The 16,985-nt window shown below is 40.7% G+C and overlaps 1 protein-coding gene across 2 annotated transcripts in view; it reads left to right on the top strand.

The window, feature by feature from the left end:
- The window catches only part of pde8b (phosphodiesterase 8B), a 57,492-nt gene that overhangs the window by 27,425 nt on the left and 13,082 nt on the right, over positions 1–16,985 (top strand). For both annotated transcript variants that reach the window (XM_035521257.1, XM_035521258.1), the window contains exons 3-14: positions 3,419–3,609; positions 5,293–5,352; positions 5,481–5,538; positions 6,422–6,510; positions 6,686–6,764; positions 6,903–7,043; positions 7,686–7,774; positions 7,860–7,914; positions 10,262–10,313; positions 12,627–12,704; positions 15,593–15,669; positions 16,537–16,701. In XM_035521257.1, coding sequence (XP_035377150.1) covers positions 3,419–3,609; positions 5,293–5,352; positions 5,481–5,538; positions 6,422–6,510; positions 6,686–6,764; positions 6,903–7,043; positions 7,686–7,774; positions 7,860–7,914; positions 10,262–10,313; positions 12,627–12,704; positions 15,593–15,669; positions 16,537–16,701 — 1,134 coding nt within the window. The remainder of the gene's footprint in view (positions 1–3,418; positions 3,610–5,292; positions 5,353–5,480; positions 5,539–6,421; positions 6,511–6,685; positions 6,765–6,902; positions 7,044–7,685; positions 7,775–7,859; positions 7,915–10,261; positions 10,314–12,626; positions 12,705–15,592; positions 15,670–16,536; positions 16,702–16,985) is intronic.

Raw genomic sequence — 16,985 nt, 5'->3', positions numbered from 1 at the left:
GCCTAACAGAAACCTGGATCAAGTCAAATGAGTACATAGTTTTTAATGAAGAATGTCCTTCTGGCTATGTCTAACTGACCATGGAAGCAGCATTGCAGTTATTTATACTGACACATTGGGCATAAAACAGAAAGCTGGTTATGATATGAGTCCTTTGAAATAATTTTTACTAACATAAATGATGTAGCCAGTGATAAGCCCACCCAGCTTCTTGCACTAAATGGCATCTACAGGCAACCAGGACCCTATTCAGAATGTATTAATGAATTTGCAGATTTCCTCTCTAATCTAGTCACTCCAGTAGAAAGAGCCATTATTGTTAGTGATTTCAATATTCACTTTGATAGGTACTTTAGTTCTATATTAGAATCAGATGGCTTCACCCAGTGTATAAGAGAACCAGACACACTGTTGGACATACAGTTGACACAGTACTGTCATACGGTGTAGACAGAGAGAACGTAGTTATACTTCCCCAGTCAGATGCCATCTCAGACCATTCCCTCATTTTATTTGAACTACATATGAGCCGCAATATAGTAACCTCGCCTCACTATCGTACCAGATGCACGATCACGTCAGCTACTGCACTAGATTTAGTGTGAATCTCCCAGACTTATCATTTGCAACTAGGATTCCCTAAAACTTTAAGGAACTTGATCAATTAACTGAATGCTTAGAATCAATATTCCTCTGTACACTCAATGATGTTGCTCCACTTAAGAATAAAAAAAATTAGGAACAAAAAATGATTACCTTGGTATAATGGTCACATTCAAAATTTAAAGAAAAACACTCAAAAAATAGAACATAAATGGTGTCATACTAAGCTTGTAGTCTTCCAGCTTGCATGGAAGGAGAGCCTTCTCACGAGCATGTGCACAGCATCAGGACCTCCAGACAAGAACCTCCAGAAAACCCGGAGACTAGACATTAATTGCTTACTTTTTTCATTTTGCTATTAATGATTTATTTTTCTCTTAAAATTGTTACTGTTGTGGTGACCTTTGTCAGCCAAAGGAGGACTGACTGTACAGAGGGGTTTTCTGCAGTAGATTTTCTTATTCTTGTTTTTTTTGGTTTTTTTTATTGATTTTCTTATTCTTGGTACTAGTAAAGAGCCTGCACCTTTTGATCTAAGCAGATGTGTTGGCAAATGCTATTAATGTGAATGTTAATGTGACTGTTCTGGGTTTCTAGAATACCATACATATTGTGCAGGTTCTGGAAGTGTTCTGTGGTTCTAGAATATCAGACATGCTGTGTAGCTTCTGAAACAGTTCTGGGGTTCTAGGACCTGGATGGTGGACCGTGCAGTTTATTCTAGCCTACCATTCTGAGCTCCAGCTACACAACAATCATTTTCAAGTTTAGTTGTTTTCTTGAGCAGATATGGAAGTGTGTGTGTGGAAGATGTTTTTTTTTTCTGTTCACATCAGTCTTCCTGCAGGGAACTAAGCAGACATTCTTGTTGACAGTGTGCGTGTGTGCCTGTGTATCTGACATGGGCATTTTGACTCTCATGTATCCCAATATGCCAATATTCAATTCAAACTCATTCCACACAATTATTACTGCCAAATATACAGTGGGTGAAATATAAGTATTGAGCACGTCACCAATTTAAGTAAATATATTTCTAAAGGTGCTATTGACATGAAATTCTCACTGTCTGTAACAACCCATCCAATCCACACATGCAAAGAAATCAAACCATAGATGTCCATTAAGTAAGTTATGTGTACTAATGAGAAATAACACAGGGAAAGAGTATTGAATACGCTTACTGAAATTTATTTTTACGTTGGTGATGGCAGCTTCAAGACACCTCCTGTATGGAGTAACTAGTCGCGTGCATTGCCCAGGTGTGATTTTGGCCCATTCTTCCACACAAACACTCTTCAAATCCTGAAGGTTCCCTGGGCTCCTACTATGAACTCTGAGCTTTAGTTCCTTCCACAGATGTTCAGTTGGGTTCAGGTCAGGTGATTGGCTGGGCCATTCTAGCAGCTTCATTTTCTTTCTCTAAAACCAGTTGAGAGTTTCCTTGGCTGTGTGTTTGGGATCATTGTCTTGCTGAAATGTCCACCCTCGTTTCATCATCATTCTGGTAGATGGCAGCAGATTTTTATCAAGAATGTCTCGGTATATTTGTCCATTCATCCTTCCTTCAATTATATGAAGCGTGCCAGTGCTGTATGCTGAAAAACAGCCCCACACCAGGATGTTCCCACCTCCAAACTTCACTGTTGTTATGGTGTTTTTGGGGTGATAATGCAGTGCCTTTTGACCTCCAAACATGGTGTGTTTTATGGCATCCAAAGAGTTCAGTTTTGGTCTCATCTCACCAGACTATATTCTCCCAGTATTTCACAGGCTTGTCTAAATGTTGTTGAGCAAACTTTAAATGCGATTCAACATGCTTTTTCTTCAGCAATGGAGTCTTGCGTGAGCGTGCATACAGGCCATGGAGGATGAGTGCATTACTTATTGTTTTCTTTTAAAAAATTGTACCTGCTGATTCCAGGTCTTTCTGTAGCTCTCCACAGGTGGTCCTTGGCTCTTGCACAACTCCTCAGATAATCATTTTCACTCATCTGTCTGAAATCTTGTGGGGAGCACCTGGTCGTGGTGGGTTTATGGTGAAATATTGTTCTTTCCGCTTCCGGATTATGGCCCACAGTGCTCACTGGAACCTTCAGTAGTTTAGAAATTCTTCTGTAACCAAACACCATCACTATGTTAAGCAACAATAAGGTTGTGAAGTTATTGAGAGCACTCACAGGTTTTACCGATCATGAGATGTTTTTTGTATGGCACCTTGGTAATTAGACACCTTTTTATAGGCCATCAGTTGAACCAGTTGATATTAATTTGCACTAAGTGGCAGGATTGCTTTCTAATTAATGATGGATTTCAGCTGGTGTTATGACTTTCCATGGCTTTTTGCACCATACTGTTCAATACTTTTCCCTGTGTCATTTCTCATTATTACACATAATTTATGGACATCTATGGTTTGATTTATTTGCATGTGTAGATTGGATGGGTTGTTACTGACATCTGGTGAGAATTTCATGTCAATAGCACCTTTAGAAATATATTTACTTAGAAAATTGGTGACATGCTCAATACTTATTTCACCCACTGTATTTGAATGTACATAGGTTGAGAAAGAGTAGTAATGTACCAGTTGTTCCTGGAAAATGTTAAGCTCATTTATAAAAACTCTTACATCGCTGGAAAAAAGCAGTACTGTATGAAAGCTCTCCTTCACACCACTTTCTTCTTTAGACTCAGTATGTATCATAAGCAAGAAAGCATCACATATATTAAATAGCATTATAACATTACAACATGTAAAGTACATTTTTGTGTATGCATGTCTCAATTCTGTGGTGGCTGTATGTGAATGCAGGTGTTGCTGGTGTTTGCTAAGGAGGATGGGCAGAGTGATGCGTTTTGGTGGGCATGTGACCGCGCTGGATTCAGGTGCAATATTGCCCGTACACCTGAGTCTGCTGTTCAGTGCTTCCTGGACAAACACCACGAGATCATCATCATTGATGCAAGACACTCACGCCATTTGGAGGCTGAATCAGTGTGCCGGTGAGACATGCGTGCACGTATGTGTGTGCACGCACACACACACACACACACACACACACACACACACACACACACACACACACACACACACACACACACACACACACACACACACACACACACAGAGAGAGAGAGAGCCAGACAGACCAACCTGGGCAATTCATGGATCATGATTATATCCACACAAAGATTATCCACATAAAACATCAAGTATCTTTGCCCTAGACACATTGAAAATGGATTTCAATCCAGTCACTGCAACCACTTCAAGAGGTGCTCTGATTTTGGTGTAAATGCATCCGTCTCAGCTATATTTTTTTTCAACAAAAGCCCCTCCCAGCACATTACATCATCTGATGAAAACATTCAGGATCCACCCAAAAGCAGAAATGTTGGTGTCTGCCTCTAACTTTAAGAGTATTAAAAACACCACACTGAATTATGAGCTACAAAGTTATTGTTTAAAAGTATAGTTTAAAGTTATTGCTCTATATGGCAATTATTGTGGCTAAATATAGATGCAGTTCTCTAAGTGTAAATTCATGTGGTTAAAGTCTTATCAAGATATCAGTGCAGATATAAGGTGCATGATATGACCAGGTATGAATGGCTCATGTCAGATACAGTGTGCTAAAGCACTGAGATGATGAATATTTAAAATGTTATCTAATGTTCTTACACACACACACAAATACATGCATGCTTTCCTTTTAAGATGTAGGCATTCTGTTGATGAATCTGTTATCCGTCAAAACTGCACACAAATTGAGCAGAAAAAAACAACAGCTTTTTATAGCCCACACACATTGACACAGACTCCTGTTCACTCTACACACATCCACACACAAATAAATACCCGTCAAATAAATACACTCGGATTCACAATGATGTTTCAGTGGCTTGGCATGCAATGGCTTGACAAAGTGCTGCCAAACTCTGTGTGTGTGTGTGTGTGTGTGTGTGTGTGTGTGTGTGTGTGTGTGTGTGTGTGTGTGTGTGTGTGTGTGTGTGTGTGTGAGTGTGTGTGTGTGTGAGTGTGTGTGTGTGTGAGTGTGTGTGTGTGTGTGTGTGTGTGTGTGTGTGTGTGTGTGTGTGTGTGTGTGAGTGTGTGTGTGTGTGTGTGTGTGAGTGTGAGTGTGTGTGTGTGTGTGTGTGTGTGTGTGTGTGTGTGTGTGTGAGTGAGTGTGTGTGTGTGTGAGTGTGTGTGTGTGTGAGTGTGTGTGTGTGTGTCTAAGTAAGCAAATTCAAGTGCATGTGAACAAATGTTCTTCTCTCTGATGTGATCATGACATCATCTCTACCCTTCATGTTTAAAATATATCTGCCTTGAAAGCCTTTTCAACCTACCACTGTTTCCATTGCACACAGACATTAAAAGTAAACCATACAGAGATTATTAACACACTTGTGTATGTATGCTTACATAATAACATATTCCAGTGGCTAAGATGATGAATATTTGTGTGTTTGTACATTTTTTTACATCTAGACATTAGACCAGCTGTTGATACGTGTGGGTTTCAAATGCATGTTTCAAAGAGGCACACTCCTGTCACAATGCTTGCTCTCATTTTGTTTGGACTAGTTTGGTTTTGCTGTGGTGTTTGTATTATGCTTTTGCTTTGTGTGGGGTTTTGTTCTTGTTTTGTTTTGGGTTTTTTACTGTGTTTTTGTTCTGTGCAGGTTGATCCAAGCCACCAAGCCCTCAGAACACGTTGTTATGCTAGCTGTGGTACCACAGATGTAAGAATTACCCTGCCGTCCCACGTCACTCAAATTCCAGCCCTCCAAATCTGCCTCCACCCTGTCTCTACCTCTCAGCTAACTTGTATTTTACTGAACTGTATCTTTTCTCTCTCTCTCTCTGGCAGCCCCCCAGACCAGGAGGAGACATCTGTATTGCCCCTTCTCTGTTCTGGTTTCTCCAGGGTGAGTGCTCCCCCTTAAGCGAAGTACCACAGAGCCATGATTGGTCAGGGAGTGGGGGAAAGGCAGTCAGGGATTGGCTATGCAGACGGGGGATGAGTTAAAGTGACGCAAGTGGTTAGTAAGGCACAATAGAGGACTGATCACAGGCTCTCTTATTTTCCAAGCTTGTGCAAGCTACCCGACATTGTGCTAATTAAATCTTTAACTTTCAATCTAACTGTCCAGCACCATAAATGTTCTCACATGCTATGAGACCTCAGAAAATGATAGTCATCACTAGTATAGTCACGAGTCAGCCTCCTTCATCATGTTAGCCTGATGAAGCTGTTTACTACTATCTGAGAGAGCAGCTTGTAAGGCTGGAGCTCAGCACGTAGACTGGTCTGGACAAGTGACAACTGTGTCTGAGTTCTGCAGGATATGAGAGGAAGAGGGAATGTGAGAGGTAGTGAGGATCTGATTTGATCTTGTTGGGTCTGATCTTTTGGGAGAAATTATTCTGATCTGCAGAGCCTTTTTCCAGGGATGTTACCCCGATTACATTCTGAAATGTCTCACTAGCTGCTTTATTAGCAAATAATTGTTTCCATATAGAAGAGATAAAACCGCTCTTGAAAAACTACCCAGAGAGTCTGATCTACAGAGGAACACACAGGTGGCTATGCACAACTAACTTACAGAAATTACCTGGAAATTATGTCAGAAAGGATCTTAGTTTTTTGTATTATACGTATAACTGTGAAAACCCATAACCTCCCTGCAGCTGCTGTTCCTTGATAACAGTGTAGTCTCTAACTTCTGTTCTCTCTTCCTGCACTCTCCTCCTCCATCTTTCTTCCTCTGTGTATTTTCTGACCTGTTCCCCTCTTTCTCTCTTTCTCAGAGGTTTATCGAGAACACAAGTGTGTTGGCCTGCTATAATGAGCTAATACAGCTTGAGCATGGGGAGGTCCGCTCCCAGTTCAAACTCAGGTAGTCCCCTAAACATGACCTTTTGACCTTCCCCAACGTTTGTCATTTGTAAAGAATGCAGTTTTTTTTACATACATTTCTGATTCTCTCTTTTTTGTGTGTTTGTGTGTGTGTGTGTGTGTGTGTGTGTGTGTGTGTGTGTGTGTGTGTGTGTGTGTGTGTGTGTGTGTTACAGAGCCTGTAACTCTATCTTCACAGCATTAGAACATTGCCAGGAAGCTGTAGAGATCACTAGTGAGGATCATGTCATACAGGTGGGCTATGGGGTCTAACCCTTCCAGATGGTCTAGCCTACCGTTTGTAGCAAACTGAGCAACACTTACTCAGTTTACTGACAACATGGAGGTTGTGTTTACCTTAAGCTTGTCTTTGTATTCATGTCTGTATTTTAGTATGTAAACCCTGCATTTGAACGTATGATGGGCTACCATAAGGGGGAGCTGATTGGTAAAGAGCTCACAGAGCTACCCAAGAGTGAAAAGAACCGTGCCGACTTGCTGGAGTCCATCAACACCTGCATCAAGAAGGGAAAGGTCAGCCTGTCGAGAAGCAACATCCAACAACAGCTAACAAGTTACAGCACACATCCACCATTGGCTAGCAAGTTACAGCACACATCCACCATTGGCTAGCAAGTTACAGCACACATCCACCAATGGCTAGCAAGTTACAGCACACATCCACCAATGGCCAGCAAGTTACAGCACACATCCACCAATGGCCAGCAAGTTACAGCACACATCCACCAATGGCTAGCAAGTTACAGCACACATCCACCAATGGCCAGCAAGTTACAGCACACATCCACCAATGGCCAGCAAGTTACAGCACACATCCACCAATGGCTAGCAAGTTACAGCACACATCCACCAATGGCTAGCAAGTTACAGCACACATCCACCAATGGCTAGCAGGTTAGAGCACACATCCACCAATGGCCAGCAAGTTACACCACACATCCAACAATGGCCAGCAAGTTACAGCACACATCCACCAGTTCCAAGTCAGTCAGCTGTTACCACCCACCAAACTCACATCTTACTTGTAGTTGCATAATATGCAGCAACGCGTAGCCACATGCACATACTATACATCAACATGCTGATGAACTTAACGAATATTTAGCACAACAATCAGTGGGTGTTTCTAACTAATACATGGGGCTGTGTGTGTAGGAATGGCAGGGGATTTATTACGCTAGGAGGAAGTCAGGAGACAGCATCCAGCAGCATGTCAAAATCACCCCTGTGATTGGCCAGGGAGGGTGAGTCACATGACTTCTGGCTTTTTGCCACCTCTGACTGTGATGTACCTGTATCTGACAGCCTAATTCCTGTCTCACCTTAAAGAAAGATCCGCCATTTTGTGGCCATCAAGCGGCCACACCACGACAGCAACAGACAGGTGAGCTTACTCAGGTTACCCGCAGGTGTGTCGGAGCAATGTCCGTCTGAAAAGCACTTGCATCTGCCATTTTCATCATGCTACCACAGGCTTTGCCTCTCACAGAACTGTAATCGATATCGAAGGATTATCACACCAGTCTGCTGTACGTGTTGATATTTTCATTTCAACTCAGCAAGCCTCTTCATAGTGTGTCAGAATGTTGGTGCTAATGTTAAAACCCAAAAATCCATTTTAGCTGCACACATATCACATTTCGCTGCCTTCTCCAAGAAAGGGGACTGCTGATGATGTCGCACACGGCTTGTGTGCATTCAGTTCTGTAAGCTTTGGCACCGGCAAGCAAGTGCAGCTGAGATGCTCTTAGCAGACTGGCAGCCTGCTGGGGGCTGATCCAGGAACTGCTCTCAGCCACCTCACAGTTTACTCTGACCTGTTCTGTGTGGATTTCTTAGCCTATTGCAGGCTGAACTTCACAGGTCATTCTGAGCTGTTCTGTGTGGGTTCTGATGGTAAGTGGAAGTACTGATCAAAGCAGACCATATAGTCAGGATCTAGGGCCTCCTTCATTTGAGTAGTTGAATCTATTTTACTCCACATCTTAACCTCATTCTATTATAGCTTTCCCTCAGTCTTTCTGTGTCTCTGTGTATCTGTTTGTGTGTGTGGGTGTGTGTGAATGTATGAAATATATTTGAGGTGATCAAAAGAATACTTTATTATGGACTTCATATTTCTAAGATTATAAACCAACATCTGTTCATTTTAAAGATTCTTCAGCTTGGTCTTTGGGACATGCGCAGCCTGAAAATCAATTTACTTTCATTACATTCCAGCCTGATATAACAGAGGCATCGTCCTAGTGAGGCTTTGAAAGCCACAGCAGTGATTAAATACCCACTGGCAGCAGTCTATTGTAAAATATCAGAGTAATTGCATCCTCTCACCCAGCTTAGCACTTTAATATTAGTGTAGCTGTTCCAGAATGTGAAACAGTGTGTTTTAATAAGGTACGCAGAAGCCATTGGCTGGAGTGATTTCCAGGGCTGCAGGTGTGCAAGTGGCCTCCTGAAACTGAAGTTTCTTCCTGTACAGCCATTTTCAGGAATTCATTTATTTGCGAAGGTCCAGTCATCATTACCTAGCAATACCTACAGAATTCATATAGGAAAAATCTACTGTTTCACCTGAAAATTTGACTGTTTGTTAGCTGTGATCTAAAATAAGAATCAAAATGTATGCAATTCAAAGGACTAAAACTTGAATTCAAATCTCAAATGTAAAAGGTAAAGAGACTATTTCACAAATGGCATTTCTTTCTTCATATATTCATATTTATTCATATTAATGCATATTTTAATATAGCTGCAAGGCTTTTTGACTTGCCCTCTGACAACAAAAACAGTTCCACCTAAAGTTGCTGTCCAGTCCAGTTGGGTCAGTGTTCACTGGTTATCTCTGATGCAGCTTGTCTAATCTGATCTCACATGATTTCACTAAACACGTTGAAATGGGAGAGTTATTGGCTGCATAATTCTATCTGGTTTGGCAAAACTGACCTTTAGGGTCTTTATTGAATAGTGAGAGGGAGCAGGGTTTGATGAGCAGTCCAGAGTCCTAGGCTTGGTGATTCTGAATTCTGATTAGTTGTGCTGAATACATCTGGATTGTGATTGGATGCTTATAGGTTTTTGATGTATATTTATTGGATGAGAGAGTGCGCAGGCTGCGACAGAAGACGGGTGCGTGCGCATGTGTGCTCTTTGTGTCTTTGATCTTTTGTGTTAAATTCAAAGGTTAGTGCTCCTCTAAACACCCAGTCCTCTCCTCCTTTCTCCCAATTCCCATAAGAAAAAAAGTAATTCAACTAGTCATTCCAATATAAAACTGCTTTGGCCGTGCATGCCAAGTTAACACGTCCAAACTTTTTGTGCGGTTATCTTTGGAACCAGTTCAGGAGAAACTGGCTCAAAAGGTGTGACGTCCTGTTGAACGTAGCGGACGGCACTTATGTTGAGCTCCTCAGGTCTGCTGTGTACAGAAGCAAGTAAATGAGAGTCCAGTGTGACTTTAGCTTTGTTTAGATTGCATTAGTTAGCTTTGAGTGTGTTCTGCCATGTTTGGTTTGGCAAAGGTTTAAGGGCTGACAATGATGGTGGGCAGCAGGGGTCAGTCCCACTGCTGGGTTTTAGCTTCATGACCATAAATTGTAGCAGTGCTTTGGTACTGCCTGTTCAGCTGAACTGTGGCTTGAGAGGTGTGTGTGTGTGGGTGTGTGCGTGTGTGTGTGCATTTGTGCATGTGTCTGTTTGTATTGTTTAAATCCCACCGTTGCCTGTGTTTGCAGGTCCATAAGATCAGTAGAGATGAAAGATGCTGTGGAGAAAATATACAGTCAGGTATGAACATGTCCTCCCACACACACACCCTAGCCAGTTATAGTTCACATTAATCAACATGGTCTCTGTTGTCCTCAATTGCTGTTTGTGAATTGCTGTCCAGGAATATGATGTCTGAATCTTTGTGCCTGAAATATATTCCTATTGGCATGATTTTCTGTGAACAGATGTGTTTACAAGAGTATGAACATCAACAGATGCAATGCTATACTGATTAATTCACATAAAAATGCATATAAGAAGATAAGCATCAGATGGCTCACATGCAGAATTTGCTTAGTGTGTTACCAAGTTATTGATAATTGTATTTTTAATTTGTCGATTGTATCAGATATCATCAATATCTATTGTCATGAAGGGGTCTTTCAGAAGCACATTCCAAATGAAGCATTAGGAAAGATTTCTCCGAATTACTTGCAGGTCGTGGCAAACTGAGCTTTTAACTCACACCAGAGATCACCACAGTGTCTGTTTTCACTTTGATTGTGAGTGGGAATTTTAGTAACCTGCTCATCATTTCTATTTTTTTTGGAAGCCTGCAATTACAGAACTTTAGAGTTTCCCCATTTTTGCCTCCTATTGTAACAGGAGTCATTTTTGTCTGGTAGAAGCTTTAACTGTTTATTTGTGAACACACACCAGGTTTCCATTCAAATGTTTTCCAAATGTTGTGCACACTTCTGAAAAGTCAGCGTATTAAAATAAGAATGAAGTCATGTTTCCATTCATCAGGGTTATTTGAAAAACCTTGGGATGATGTAGGATCATTGCGGGTAAAATATTCAAAGTGCATGTCAGTCTTTGCCTTGTGGTACCCGAGACTCTCAGCGGAGAGATCTAGCCCTGTATTTGCTTTTGGTAGAATATTGTTACCGTCATATTGTCTGGTGGAATGGAATCACATGACTCTTGGACCCATACGTCGTTAATTCACAAAACTCCTCTATTCCCCATTTTCCCATTTGGCTTCATCAACATTGCAGCATTTCATGCAAAATTGTAATCTTTTTTGCAATATTCAGGTGTTATTATTATTATTTCTGTCTTTTCCATTCAGATTTTTACGACACATTTTTAAAATTTACATAAAAGAGGTGGATGGAAAATGTGAAGGGCTTAATAGTTAAAGGACATGTGACTTGTAACAAGTAACACGGTGAATTGGTGATTGAGAAGTCACTATGCATGGCGTCTGCTTGTAGTTGATTGCCTAAAAGCATGAAGCCCGTTGTTCATCACTCACCCACACACACACACACACCTTTTTAAAAATATATTTTTTCCTTTTATTGGAGTAAACATATGACTCACATTATTGTGATGAAAATTCAATATTAGGTGCAGCCAGTTCACTGAGATTACCATTGACTGGGGTATAAAACTGAAGGAGAGGTATTGTTTTTCCATTGGCTATATGATCATATGTGAGCACTGGATATATGATCATATAATTTATATATATATATATATATATATATATATATATATATATATATATATATATATATATATATATATATATATATAAAAAATCTCCCTTTTTTATGGCATTTATCTGAAGCTTTTATCCAAAGCGACTTACAATTATGACTTAAAATTATGAGTGCAATTTGATCAATTGAGGGCTGAGGGTCTTGCTCAGGGGTCTTTATGTCATACATCTCACGTATGCCTCATTATCACCATGCATATTAAGTTCTGTAGTTTGCTATTTTGCAAATGACATTTCTCAACAGAGCCAGAGAGTATGTCTCAGTGTCTGAGTCAGACGACCTCAGTATGGTTATAAAGCACCCTGCACCAGTGAAGCAGCACTGGGTTAGAATTCGAATTCGAATGGATATTCTAGACCCTGTGTGTGAGTGATGGTGAGCAGGGGTGGTGTCCCAGTTTTAGATACAGATACAGATTTAGATCACAGTTTTTATTTGGTGTTTGGAAAAGTGAATTGTGCTGCCCCATCCTGTGTTTCCATCTGTTGCAACAGACTATGAATGCTCATGTGACACAAGAACACACCCCAACATGCACACATGAGGACAGAAATACACAGAAGAACATAGCCATGCTGTGCCACAGCTGACAGAATAACGCACCGCTTCGCACGCACATACATGTACATGCTCCTGCAAAAAGAATGCAAGAATCGCTAAATGTGCACGCACCCTCATGTGTGACTACACTGATCAATGTGACGCTGAGAATAATGAGTTTTGGTGCGGCTCTTTGTACAGGGTGTTGAAGAAGGCTTATTCAATGATGCTTGTCTTTGTGTGTGTGTGCACTCATTATCTATCCTGGATTTCTACCCAGAATGCAACTCCCTGCGTCATAAGGACCGGAGAAAAGAGTCAGCGGACGTCAGGTCAATCAGCTCACGTAGCAGTGATGGTGAGTGTATACCTGTTTGCATGTCTGTGTCCGCACACACAGGGAGGGCGAGGAAAAATTGTTAATAGCAGTGAAAATTATGTGAGAAAGTGTGTGTGTGTGTGTGTGTGTGTGTGCGTGAGTCAGGCTGCAGGCGAGGCTTTGTGTGAGTAGAGGGGGAGTTCTCAGTGACGTGGTGAGCAGTAATGACATCAGCACTCCCACTGCTTCAGTGTACTCTGACGCAAATACAGCTATTTAAAGACGTGCTTCCCCCATTATACTCTCTCTCTCTCTCTCTCTCTCTCTCTCTCTCTGTTTTTCGATTCCAATTCCAATAGTGGGATGAATGTTGAAAGTTACATTATTGCCAAAGCAAATGAATATAAATCATAAGAACAAAATGGAACAGGAAGTGAAACAGAACAGTAGAAAATATATCATTTACAAAATTGTTAACAGTCATTAAAAAACAATATTAACCATCCAAACCACTGGTGGAAGGGTCTGTCCCATACACTGAGGTCTTGCCTCTGTTCCGTTGTTCTGCACCGTTCATCTTCATTGGCTTATATTGGCTACATCTTGAAACTCTTGAAACAAATTTTCTCAAAGAGTGATTTTACAGTTGATTGATATTTGAGGTACTCTGTCAAACGTGCAGCTCTGTCTCCACCACTCCCAGGAGGCAGAGAGCAGAGTCTGTGCTGATTGGACAGCCAGCGCTGCCTATGGCAGCCAGATTCTCAGGCCATGTTATGTGCCCTTTGATGGCTGTTAGTTGCAGTTTGATTGGGTTGGCTTTTTTGCCAAAGTGTGTAATCATCCTAACCCTGACCCTTATGTCTGGTGAAGGGTTGCATGTTTCCAGAATTTTAATGCCCCTTTTTTAATATTCAGAATGTTTCTGGAATGTTATTTTATGCCTGATTAGTAAAAAGCATTTTTAAAGTCCTCATCCTTGATTATCCATGAGAGGGAGGAGACTAAAAATATGGTGTAATGTTCGATTATTTGGTTGGAGGCCAGTTTGATTTTTGCGTCGTTATCTAGGAAGTTTATCATTCTTGTTTTCAAAGTGTGCTAGAAGACCCAGGTTAGTGCTGACCCACATGCCTTTGTAACTTTGCGTCCAATTTATTGGCAATTTTGATTGAAGGAGCTATTGATTATATGTGGCAATAGCACATATTTAAAAACAAACCTGAAAGGTTTTAGAAAATCTGGCATGAATTTAGGTGAACTGTATTTTAACCGGATGATGTGAATTGTTGTGGAATCGGTACAGAGCTGCGAAATTTGCCTGAAGCAAAGAGGACCTTTTTGGAAAACTGAAGCGGCTGTGATCTCTCTCACTGCGAGATCGCTCAGATACTTTCCATCCCACGAAAAGAACACGTACAATCAGACCGCAATCACACCCGGTTAACAGTTGTTTGTTAAACACGTGATGACGATCGTTAAACGTTCTCTAAGCATGCTGTCGCTTAAAACAAACAGAATTCTCAAGTATTTTTCTTAAAGACTTAGCGGGCATAGAGCCGGAAATAGCACGGAGCTGAGCGATTACGAGATGGCTCGGGTGGAGAGCGGAAAGTGCAGCTTTCATATTCCAATTTTAACAGTTCATTTAAGTAGCCATCTGTGTCATTGGCTGGGTTTTTTTCGAGGACACTGATTTGTTTTCTCTCTTGTGCTCTTTTAGTTATTGGAAAATCGATTTAGTTTTAACTATCTTTAACTGTGGAGTTTGGCTTTTAATTTTTCAATTAAGTTCTGTTGCTCTCCATTTGTAGATGGATCTTAAATCTTTCCCTATATCTCTTTTTAATTGTTAGGTGATCATGATTTTACATTGTTCAGTTGTCCCAGAATGCAGTACTGATTTCTTTTAAATAATTAGCTTGACACCGTATCCATTTGTAATTTTTTGGTTTTATTGCATGTTTTTTGCAGCGTAGTTATGTGGTATTCTGTATTTTAGTGGGGGGGGAGGTTCTTGTTTTTTTACATCCTGACCTTTGACAAATCCTGAAGCATTTAGGCTAGTATAGTGCCTTTCCTTTCACATAATGTGTGCATGCATGCGTTACCTGCTGTAGCCTTCCCGCGGCCTGAGAGTCGTGAATGCGATCGGCGTGGAGCGAGGGCCAGAAAAAAAGAGTAAATGTTTTCTTATTGTTTCGGAAATATCACATGAAGTAAAACTAGATAAAGGCACTTTTCTGTATTTCTGTGCATTTCCAACCCAGTAACTCACAGCAACCCTTTAATTCCAATGAGAGAGCAGGTTATAAAACCTGACCCTAAACTGACATGTCTAATGATGTAATGTGATTACTTTTTCCTTTGTGACTTGAGAGAAGAAATGACTCTATTGTAACAGATTAGTATTTGGAGTAGCTACCCCAAACGCTGGTGGTATAGTAGATGGTGGATGGTAGATGTTGAACATTGATCATTAATCATTGCCCAGGTTCAATTAGGAGTCAAAGCAAAAATGATTCACACTGGTCTGGGGCAGAGCTGTGCTACCTGACTTCATATCAAACCTGTGTCCACGCAGTGAGACCCATAACTGTGCTGAACAATGCCTCTGGAAGCTAGGTGGGAGTGTCATGTAGTGGTCTTGAGTGTCAACAAAGTGAATATAACTGTGATTAAAGCTCTTTGTGAAGAAACCATTATATTTGAGAGGAATAACAGCCCCAGAAACATTGAGTGAAATTGAATGAGAAGAGAATAAAATTAATGAATTAATTAAAATAGAAATAGACGGATTTAACCAAGGGCTGTTGTGGGGAGATGATGATGATGTTGATGATGATAATGATGACTGTTATTATTATTATTATTACTAGGATATAGGTGATTAGTACATTTGAATGTATTCTTCTCTCTCACTGCAGCTCCCAGTCTGCAAACCCGGAGGTATTCGTCCATGGCACGGATACATTCCATGACAATAGAGGCTCCCATCACTAAGGTTGGTTGGTACACAAATACATACAGATGGAATTCTTACAGTGACTGACTAATATGGTAGCATGCACTACGCACGCTGGACCAGTAGCATACTATCGCCCAGTATGACTGTGTGTGTATAAAGGGTTTGTAATCAGTCATATTTTGCAGTTGTGGTTAATTAATTAATAGTAGTTATATGTGTGTGTATAATAGGGAGGTAATTGCAAACTGGTAGTTTGGGGTTTTTTTTTGTGCCTGTGTGTGTTTTAGTCTTATGAGGCAGGATATTGGGGAGTATGAATAAGTCGGTCTTCCTTGGGTCCTTTAGGAGCAGAAGTATAGAGGGATGTTTTATTTGCAGGGTGATCAGAGGCTGGTTACCGAGACTCAATCAGACACAACCTATTCTTGTCTTATTCAGACTAATGTGCCATAGGCACAGTACAAGGATCAAGATGATGATGATGATGATGGCTTGCACACAGAGAACAGTGTATGTGTGTGTATGTGTATGTGTAAGAAAGAATGCACATTCGTGTGTGTTAGTTTTACGAAATGAAAAATATTATTTATTTAAAGGTTTCTTTTTTATCCAAATTCTGATGTGTCAATGTGTTTGTGGGGTTTGGGGTTTAATCATGCTTCAGAATAAAGAACAAAAGACTCTGTAATGATGAGCAGTTAAACTTTTAACACTGTTGCCCTAGTAAATCTATTCAATGTGATTTAGTTTTAATAATGTTAAACTCGACTTGGTTTAGTCTGAATAATGTAATTAAAAAATTCAGCCCTCTCAATCCTTCTCTCTCTCTTTTTCTCTCTCTCTCTCTCTCTCTCTCTCTCTCTCTCTCTCTCTCTCTCTCTCTTTCTCTTTCTTTTGCTGTAGGTAATAAACATCATAAACGCAGCACAAGAGAATAGCCCAGTAACAGTTGCTGAGGCCTTGGAACGGGTATTGGAGATTCTGCGCACTACAGAGCTGTACTCCCCTCAGCTGGGCTCCAAGGAAGATGACCCTCATACCAACGACCTTGTGGGAGGACTGATGAGCGTGAGTGTGTGTGTGTGTGTGTGTGTGTATGTGTGTGTGTTTGTATGTCTGTGGGTCTGTGTGTTTGTATGTCTGTGGGTCTGTGTGTGTTTGTATGTCTGTGGGTCTGTGTGTGTTTGTATGTCTGTGGGTCTGTGTGTGTCCATAGGGATGATTAGGCAGTTTTCTTTTTTTTCCTAAATGTTGTGGTTTATGGTCATGTTCTGGTCAGTCTGTTGTCGGTATACTTTTCACACAGTTTTTGTTCTGATGTACACATACAATCTAGCCAAACAAACATGACT

The sequence above is a fragment of the Electrophorus electricus genome, chromosome 22, assembly GCF_013358815.1.
Source record: "Electrophorus electricus isolate fEleEle1 chromosome 22, fEleEle1.pri, whole genome shotgun sequence".
In the NCBI taxonomy this organism is placed as follows: Eukaryota; Metazoa; Chordata; class Actinopteri; order Gymnotiformes; family Gymnotidae; genus Electrophorus; species Electrophorus electricus.
The sequence above is the reverse complement of the archived record's forward strand: the minus strand, read 5'-3'. Positions and strand labels throughout refer to the sequence as shown.